General features: G+C 41.4%; 1 protein-coding gene across 5 annotated transcripts in view; it reads right to left on the bottom strand.

Moving 5' to 3' along the window:
- The window catches only part of Rab5a (RAB5A, member RAS oncogene family), a 28,905-nt gene that overhangs the window by 2,267 nt on the left and 17,165 nt on the right, over positions 1 to 9,473 (bottom strand). For all 5 annotated transcript variants that reach the window (XR_015628891.1, XM_087567537.1, XM_087567536.1 and 2 more), the window contains 3 exon segments: positions 8,502 to 8,653; positions 7,900 to 8,022; positions 5,837 to 5,930 (listed from right to left, as the gene is read on the bottom strand). Coding sequence is in view for 4 of the 5 variants with exons in the window: in XM_087567537.1 (XP_087423663.1) it covers positions 5,837 to 5,930; positions 7,900 to 8,022; positions 8,502 to 8,653 (369 nt within the window). In the remaining variant the exon portion in view is untranslated.

The raw sequence follows: 9,473 nt of genomic DNA, 5'->3' as shown, positions 1-9,473 counted from the left end.
ACAGCTTAGTGAATTCTACATTGCTAATACTGGTTCTGTGGAATATGCTCCCACTAAAAGCTCACCTGCTGGATATATGGCTTACTCCTGAGGATGAGGCAGCAACACTACGAAGAGTAATGCTTTATGTCCAATGCCCACCTGAATCCTGGACCTTGATTTGTTTTTTAGGAAATCTGGGGCCTACATACACATGTTATCCAAGTTAACTATCACTAAGTCATATACCCCTTAATCTGAAATTTTTAACCCTTTATTTTCCTTACTTCTCCCTCATCAATATTATCTTTAGAATCTTATGAGCTGCAGGAAGCAGGTCCAGTGATCACTTATGTTTGGGAAGAGAGCCTCCACTGAGCTCCACTGAGCCACTCTAGAAACTGCTCTAAAGATTCCATAAAGTACAATATCAATTAAGTGTTCAGTCAGGTGTATTTATAATAGTACCCAGTAAATAGACTAACAATGGTACTACTAGGTATGGAGAAGTGGACTGTGAAAGGAGCCTGATCCTTGGTTGAGCTAAGGCTAAAAGCCCGAGACCCTAAAGGGATGGTTGGAACTTGGCCTGCTCTTGGGCACCGGCCCATCACTAGCTGCCACCATCCATAGATTTGTGGCCATCAGTCATGTAAGGGTAACATCCCAATTTTCTCCACATGCAGATGAGGAAAAGGATGTGACCTGTGGCTACATAGGCTCAAGACATAGGTACATAGGGAGCCAATAGGCTTCCCTTCCAAGACATTCTTCCCTGTAAAAGGTATTTAATCTCAGGCTCACCCTGAGAAGTGGGGCATGGTTTTACACATCCACTTTCCACTATGGCAATAAATGATTTGGAAATGTCTCTCTTCATCTGGATCCGCTGTGGGAAGCCACGGAGAAAGCCTTTGCCTATAGAACCTCTGTCTAATATCCCATAGAAGGTCTCTTTACCCCCAGCCACAACTGCCATAAGGCCCAAGGCTGCAATCAAGACTAGGACTCTCCCCATGAGACCTGCCAGAGCTCCTGGACACACACACACACACCCTCTCCCCGGTTAAACCTAGCTCATGGGCTCCAGCCTCTTCTTCACAGGCCCAGCTGTTCAGCACCTCAGACTGCGCTTTCCCATCACAAGTGGTGCTTTGGCGCTCCCCTACACAGCACGTGTCCCTGTGGCATGGGACAAGTACAAACTCCCCACATTCTGCCTCCCCAAGCTGCGGAGCCTGGACACGGGACCCCCAACTCTACAACTAGGGACACAGAATAAACTAGCACTGTATACCGTATGATAATAAGCACCAAGTTGGTTTTGGAATGAGTATAAATGTCTTCCTCCAGCCTACTCCTCTAAGGACTTTCTAAGACTACAATCACATCTGACTCGGATGAGGAGGTGGAAGTGAACACAGTAAGGACTCTCTTTTAACTGGACTGTACCATATTTACTATGATATTTAATATGCTAATTTCAAAGAAAGACTCCAATCCCAAACACATGCATTTGTTTTTCTGTGTGTAACCCTAGCTGTCCAGGAATTCACTCTGTAGACCAGGCTGGCCTCACTTGGGGATCTACCTGCCTTTGCCTGTCAAGTACAGGTTAGCTTGGTATTTCTTTATAGAAAGCTTAATTTTGAAACAAAATCTAGGAGCTGGGAATGGAATCCAGGCCTCAGGACTATAATACACACTGTACCACAGAGCTACTTCTGCAGCCCACAAGTTTTAAACTTAAGTATAAAGTGTAGCCCAGCTTAGAACGGTGGCTCTATCCTATAATTCTAGTAATTGGGAAACTGAGGCAGGAGGATCTCGAGTTCCAGGCCAGCCTTGGCTATATGTGAGACCCTGTCTAAAAAAAATAATAAAACAGGTTTGGTTAGTGAAATCTTTATTGTTCAACCATAAGTTCTGAATTTGCGCCCTCACCACCCATGCCTGCCTGGATGCTGCCGTGTTCCCACCTCTGAACCTAGAATGTTGTCCTTAGAAGAGTTGCCTTCCTCGTGGTGTCTGTTTACAGCAATAAAACCCGAAGACGGAAGGTGGCACCAGGAGTGGGGTATTGTTGTGATAGGCCTGACCATGCTTTTGTTTGGAAGAATGTGGACTTTGGAAAGCAGTGAATACATTAAATGGAACTTAATGGCCTATCCTAGTAGGATAGGAATATGGAAGACTTTGTTACTGAAAGTAATTGTGAGGTCCTGGCCCAAGAAAGTTCAGTGGAGAATTTCATTATGTGGCCTACACACTATTTTTGTGGTCTTTTGGTGAAGAATGTGGCTACTTTTTGCATCTGTCTGAAGAGTCTGAAGCTGAGGTGAAGAGACTCAGATTAATGCATTAATGAAGGAAGTCTCAAAAAAGCCCAGCAGAGTCTTTGTACTCTGGTTAAGTCTCATGAAGAGCATTTTAAACAAGCATAGCAAGCTTAAAAAGGGAAAATATAAGACATATGGGGCACCACGAAGTGAAATGGAGCTGAATCCTGTGTTCAAGGATATTAAATTGAATTAAGAGAATAGTGACCTTGGGGCAAGATCCCACCCAGCTAAATTTAGGTTCAGGCATGTTAGTACGAGCCTTTAATCCTGGGAGGCAAAGACAAGCAGATCTCTGAGTTCAAGGGCAGCCTAGAAGAAATACTTAAACCCAGGCTTGGTGGACCACTTTTTTAATCCCAGGCATGCAGATCTCTTGAGTTCAAAGTCTGTCTACAGAGAAAGTTCCAGGACAGCCAAGCTTAGGCAGTGAAGAAGTTGGAGAATAGAAACCTGGTGATAATTTAATAGAATGTTCCAGACCCAGCAAGCAGCAGGACTCAGCCGCTTTGGCCATATGGCTTTGGCTTTAGAGTCCAGAATAGGGGCTGGAGAGATGGCTCAGCGGTTAAGAGCACTCGACTGCTCTTCCAGAGGTTATGAGTTCAATTCCCAGCAACCACATGGTGGCTCACGACCATCTGCAAAGAGATCTGATGCCCTCTTCTGGTGTATCTGAAGACAGCTACAGTGTGTACTTATATATAATAAATAAATAAATCTTTAGAGTCCAGAATAGAAAGCATTACTGGGACTATTGATGCTGCTTAGCTGGAGACAAAAATTTAGGGGCGATTAAGAAGAGACCAGCATCACTAAGGTGAAATCAGGGAGGTGTTTTCTGAGAGCACAAAGAAGCTGTGTTCCAGGTTGTATCTTGTGCTGCAGTTGTACTTGGTAATGTGTAAGAGTCACCCAGGTGGTACTGGTTTTGACGGCATGGAGGGGTCATGAGGCTTGGCACTGTGAGAGGCCATAGAAGGTCATTGGTGAAGGTGCAGCCTCACGTGCAGTTGATGGCCCAGGACTGAAGGGGTCATGCAAAGGAGTTGAGGCCTGGCACCATGAAGACAGCCTATGAGAGGCTATTGGTGAAGCCTAGTAACAGCGGAAGTTCCCTGTCTATTGGAGATGCCAGTGCCATGGGATGAGCACCAAGAACAGCAGCAGCAGTGGAGGGGATCAGCCCGAGCTTAGAGTGCTACAGAAGGCAGAGCTTGAGAAGTGACACCGACCCTTTGGAGGAGCCCAGAAGATCATGTGAGGATCCCAGACATTGAAACAAGAAGTTGTAACATTGAAGTTGCCACGGAGACCCCAAGATGTTCGAGATGCCAGAGTCATGGGCTATCTGCTGAGGAAGGACGCTAACAGAGTAGAATCAGTCCAGGAGAAAGAAGTTCATTGCAGTCAACAAAGATGAAAAAGAACTCGGAAATCTGAAGACTGCCTTGAAATCAGACATGGAGATGAAGAATTTGGAGTTTGCCCAGCTGATTTCCTGTCTTGCAAGTGACTAGATGAATCTCAGAAGAGACTTTGAATTTTTAACATTGTTGAGACTGCTATAGACTATGGGACTTTTGAAGTTGGACTAAATGTATTTTGCATTATGCTATGTTTAGGCATGGCCTCGATAGATTCATATGTTTGGAAAAGCATATTGGGGCCAGGGAGTGGCATTATTAGATCTGGCCCTGTTGGAGTAGGTGTCTCATTATTAGGGTGGGCTTTAAGACCCTCATCTTAGCTGCCTGGAGTAGGTGTCTCATTATTAGGGTGGGCTTTAAGACCCTCATCTTAGCTGCCTGGAAGCCAGCATTCTGTTAGCAGTTCAGATGAAGATAGACAACTCTTAGCTCATCCTGCACCATGCCTACCTGGATGCCATGTTCCTGCCTTGATGATAATGGACTGAACCTCTGAACCTTAAGCCAGCCCTATTTAAATGTTGTCCTTATAAGAGTTGCCTTGGTCATGGTGTCTGTTCATAGCAGTAAAACCCTAACTAAGACAAGCACCAATACAGTGTCTTCCTCAGGTATGGGAGACACTTATCTCAAAGCAACTTTAAAAAAGACAGATCTGGTGGTATCCCTATATACCCAGCACTCTGAAATCTGAGGCCCAACAATCCCATGTTCTAATCCAGCCTTGATATATACCAAGCCCAAACTTAAACTCAGCTTCAACAAAAAAACTCAGGAAAACAATCTTCAACACCGAACAACACACTTGCCTACCATTTTTAAGGTCAGGGGTCTGATCCTTTTCGCAGATGGAAAATAATCTTTATGGAAAAGGGAGAGGGAACTCTGTGCTAGTTTTGATTTTCCATCTCTGTGTGAATTATGGCGAATGTGTAAGATGTATACAGAACAGAAAAGGCATCAAATTAGAAGGCTTAACACTATCCACTGTTTCAGGCATTCACAGTTTCTTGGAATACATTCCATACAAACAAGAGGCACGACTTTTCAGTCAATTCATCTTTGGAAAAAATCTACCTCTTATCTATAAGATCAACTTTTTTTTTTTTTTGGTTCTTTTTTTCGGAGCTAGGGACTGAACCCAGGGCCTTGCGCTTCCTAGGTATGCGCTCTACCACTGAGCTAAATCCCCAGCCCCAAGATCAACTTTTAATTCACCTCTTTATATAATCCAACACTCACTGAATTCATAAATGAATATAAAACTGACATTAATGGGGCCACTGCCTCCATGGTAGGCATAGGTTGCTTAGCAAGTAGGAGGCCGGGTCTAATTCACACTCTTGGAAGGGAAAAAAAAGTTAAAGGAGGAGAAAGAGGAAGAAAGAAGGGAAAAGAAAGGAGGAGGAAGAAGGAAAGAGAAGAAAGGAGAAAAGAGAAAGGAAGAAAAGGAGAAGGATGAGGAGCAGAAGGAAGAAAGAATTAAAAAAACAGGGTGGGACCTCCTAACTTCCAATCAATCTTTTTTTAACCTTCCCCCATTCTGAGGAAGGGTCTTTTGCTTAGAAAGGCCACAACAGGGCTGGAGAGATGGCTCAGTGGTTAGGAGCACTGATTGCTCTACCGAAGGTCTTGAGTTCAAATCCCAGCAACCACATGGTGGCTCATAACCATCTGTAATGAGATCTGATGCCCTCTTCTGGTGTGTCTGAAGACAGCTACAGTGTACTTACAGATAATAAATAAATAAGTAAACAAACAAACAAACAAATAAATAAATCTTAAAGAAAAAAAAAAAAAAAAAAAAAAGAAAGGCCACAACATCCTGCTTCCCAACCAGCCTTTACGGTATTCCTAAGAAAATATTGCTTATTGAAAAGGATCTAGAAAAATTGTGTAATCAGCTAAAAAAATGTTTTAAGAAGGGTGAGGGGGGGTTGGGGATTTAGCTCAGTGGTAGAGCACTTGCCTAGCAAGTGCAAGGCCCTGGGTTCAGTCCCCAGCTCCGAAAAAAAAAAAAAAAAAGAAAAAAAAAGAAGGGTGAGGAACATTCAGTATATTTTACTTTTCATTAAATATTAATCTTACCTATTGCCATAAATATTTCATTTACATTCATTGATGTCTTAGCTGATGTCTCCATAAATAATAAGCTGTTGTCATCTGCATAGGACTGTGCTTCCTGTTTAAAAAAAAACAAAAAAACAAAAAACCCTTAAGCACGCACCGTGTACAGTTTACTTTATGGGTCTCCTTATTTGATTTCTATTACTAACAATGAAAGAATGTGCTGCAGCAACGGAAGACACAATGGGTAGGATAATCCACCATGAATATTTTTTTACCTTAATGTTTTATATATTCTACCCCTACTCAACAGATCTAAGATTAAACCTAGTCACAATAATAATTGGAGGACAATGTATCATTTTACTCTAAATTCTCTTCAATCACAATGGCAACTTCTACTTTTAAAGGTAAAGACAAAATCTGTAATAAATATGGAAAACCAACGTCTTAGCACAGGTACTACTGAATCACATCCTCACGTTCAATGACATACAGCATTAAAATTCAAATTACATTATGAACTATTTCCTTCAAAATTACAAACTAACCTACATTTCTGTCATGCTTTCCAGTTTACCTCTATTGTTGTCTTTGATCCCCTCAGAAAAACTGAGATCCCTTTGAGCTGTTATAGCACAGGGCCACTTCTGAACAAAACTGAAGCCCTCTAAGATGTTTTGCTGGAGAGTGTAATAGTCTTGCATAGCAGATAACAGACTTCACGTGGCCATCTTAAGAATTAAAGTTACAAGTGCAAAGTGCTTTGCTTAATACACCATGATCTCCCTCTATCTACATTCTAACAATGTCACGAAGAAAGAGTCCCATCTACATATTAGGCCATAGCCAGAGATTTCTGAACAAGAGAAATAGTTCTAATAAATATAAATAATTTTGCAAATATAAATAGCATTTACTATGTTTGTACTGGAAAACATTCTCAATTATCTTAAATATATACAAACGAGGTCTTTTAAGATCAGGCTAGCCTAAAACGTGTGGCAATACTCCTACCTCTGTCTCCCAAGTAATGGGATTACAGGGGTGCACTGCCACGCTTGACCCAAGCATTATTATTTTTACGTATATACATAGTACATATTTGTATGTATGCTATGTATGTATGTATATATCTATGTATGCATGCATGCATGTATGTTTGGGGTAGGTATGTGCCAGTCAGTATGCACGGGGAGGTCAGAGGACAATTTGCATTTCTCTCCCTCCAGCACCTGGGTTCAAGGCACAGAACTCAGCATTTCTTCGTGCTGAGTAACACTGCTGGGTCTCAAATGAAGAGTAGCCAAGTCTCTACTTTTTAATTGCCTTTTAAGGACAGCTTTGTAAACCTGCACGCACACACACTTGAGTGTGTGTGTAGCAATATATAGAGAGTATATGTACAGAAGGTAGGAAGAACATTACTTTTTTTCTCAGTTATATATTTGGGAGTGGAAGGATGAAAAGTACAGAGCAGGATTTCTGTAATCTTTCATGCGATTCTTTTTGGGAAGAGACAGGGTCTTATGCAGCCAAGACTGTCTGTCCTTACTCACTCCCTACCCCATCGTCTTCCATCTATTTCCCCTGGTATTATGTGTGCTACCTGCATGCCTGGTTTAGGCAGTGGCTCAGTGGCTCAGAATAGAATCCAAGACACCCATACAGGGGCAAGTGCTATCATCCATCCATCCATCCATCCATCCATCCATCCATCCATCCATCCATCCATCCATCCATCATCTGAGCTATATCCCTGACTGCATCAGGAAAAAAAAAACCTATATATTACTGTTTTTTATGTTCTTTCTTTTTTCCTTCCTTTCTTTTTGTTTTAGGTAACATTGTCAATATCTTCAGACACACCAGAAGAGGGCATCGGATCCCATTACAGATGGCTGTGAGGCACCACGTGGTTGCTGGGAATTGAACTCAGGACCTCTGGAAGAACAATCAGTACTCTTAACCACTGAGCCATCTTTCCAGCCCCTTTGCATGTTTTTTCAAAGTCTGTATTTTTAAGGTTTAAAACTACTTTTGTAAAACATATGATTTTAAGCTAAAAGTAAAATTCCACATACCTGGAAGTCAACAGCTCTTTTATTTGCTAAGTCAGCCTTGTTTCCTGACAAAGCTATCACAATATTAGGACTTGCTTGCCTTTGAAGTTCTTTAACCCAGTTTTTTGCTCTCGAAAAGGACTCCTGTTAAGAGTTGGAAAAAATAATTTGGCATAAGCTCAGAACAAGAGTTAGAAAGTATTCTCTATGAGAGAAGGCTTAAGACTCTAGTGCAGTGTTTTTCAACGTTCCTAATGTTCCTCACATTGTGGTGACCCCAACCATAAAATTACTTTGCTGCTACTTCATAACTGTAATTTTGTTACTGTTATAAATTGTGCTGTAAAAATCTGATATGCAGGATGATCTTAGGCGACCTCCGTGAAAGGGAGGTTAGATCCCCAAAGCGGTTGCAACCCACAGGTTGAAAAAACCACTGCTCTAGCATGACCCCGTGGGAAGAAAATTTTTCAGTACTATATCATTTAAGGCACTTTCATCATATATTCCACTCATAAAAGCTTTGGCAGAAATGCTATGACTTCCCAAGAATCTTTAACAAATTATAAGTACTAAAAATGACTATTCCAACCGGCTTTAGGGTAGTAAGATTTTATACCCACCTCATTTGTAATATCATACACAACTATGGCGGCTTGTGCTCCTCGGTAGTACATTGGTGCTAGGCTATGATACCGTTCTTGGCCAGCTGTATCCCATATTTCAAATTTTACTGTTGTGTCATCAAGACACACAGTTTGGGTTAGAAAGGCAGCTGAAAAAGAAAATATCTGTAAGTTTATCCTTTTTCTCAGCTTGAAAAAAAAAAAAAAAAGACACAAGAGCCAGGCTAGCCTGAAATTCAGTGCATAACCAAAGTTGACACTGAACTTTAGATTCTTTTGTCTCTACCTCCCTATTGATGCTACATCATAACCAGTTTATGTGGTGCTGGGAATCATGCATGCTAGGCAACTGCTCTACCAATAAAACCACATCCCAGCCTACCAACTTCACATTTCAGGTATTAGAAACAATCTAGAGATTATTGAAAGTAAGTGGGAGGAGCTGACAATATAGCTTGCCTAGCATAAACAAAATTAGGTTAGAACCCCAGTGTCATATAAATTGAGTACAGTAGTGCATACTGGTACTTCTAGTCCAAGAGATAGAGGGCCAAAGAACTAGTAGTTCAAAGACATTAGCAATATCAAGTTCAAGGCCACCCTGGTCTACATAAGGCATCTCTCCCGCCCCCACCAAATCCCACTTGTATATACTGTTAGTCTCTGAGTTCTTATGTTCTTTTTAAAAACATTACTTATTTATTTATTTATTCATTTATTTATTTATTTAATGTATGAGTGCTCTAACTATATGTACACCCACATGCCAGAAAAGGACATCAGAACTGATTATAGACTGTAAACTACCCTGTGGTTGCTGGGAATTTAACTCAAGACCTCTGGAAGAGCGCCTGGTGCTTTTAACCGCCATCTCTCTAACCCTAAAAACCAACTCATTATTTTTTGTTTGTGTACAGCATAGCTCAGAAGACCACTGTGAATATCAAAGTTTAAAATCACCAGACTAAC

The sequence above is a fragment of the Rattus norvegicus genome, chromosome 9 (genome assembly GCF_021556685.1).
Source record: "Rattus norvegicus strain SHRSP/BbbUtx chromosome 9, alternate assembly SHRSP_T2T, whole genome shotgun sequence".
NCBI lineage: Eukaryota > Metazoa > Chordata > Mammalia > Rodentia > Muridae > Rattus > Rattus norvegicus.
This window is presented reverse-complemented; position numbering and strand designations above follow the sequence as displayed.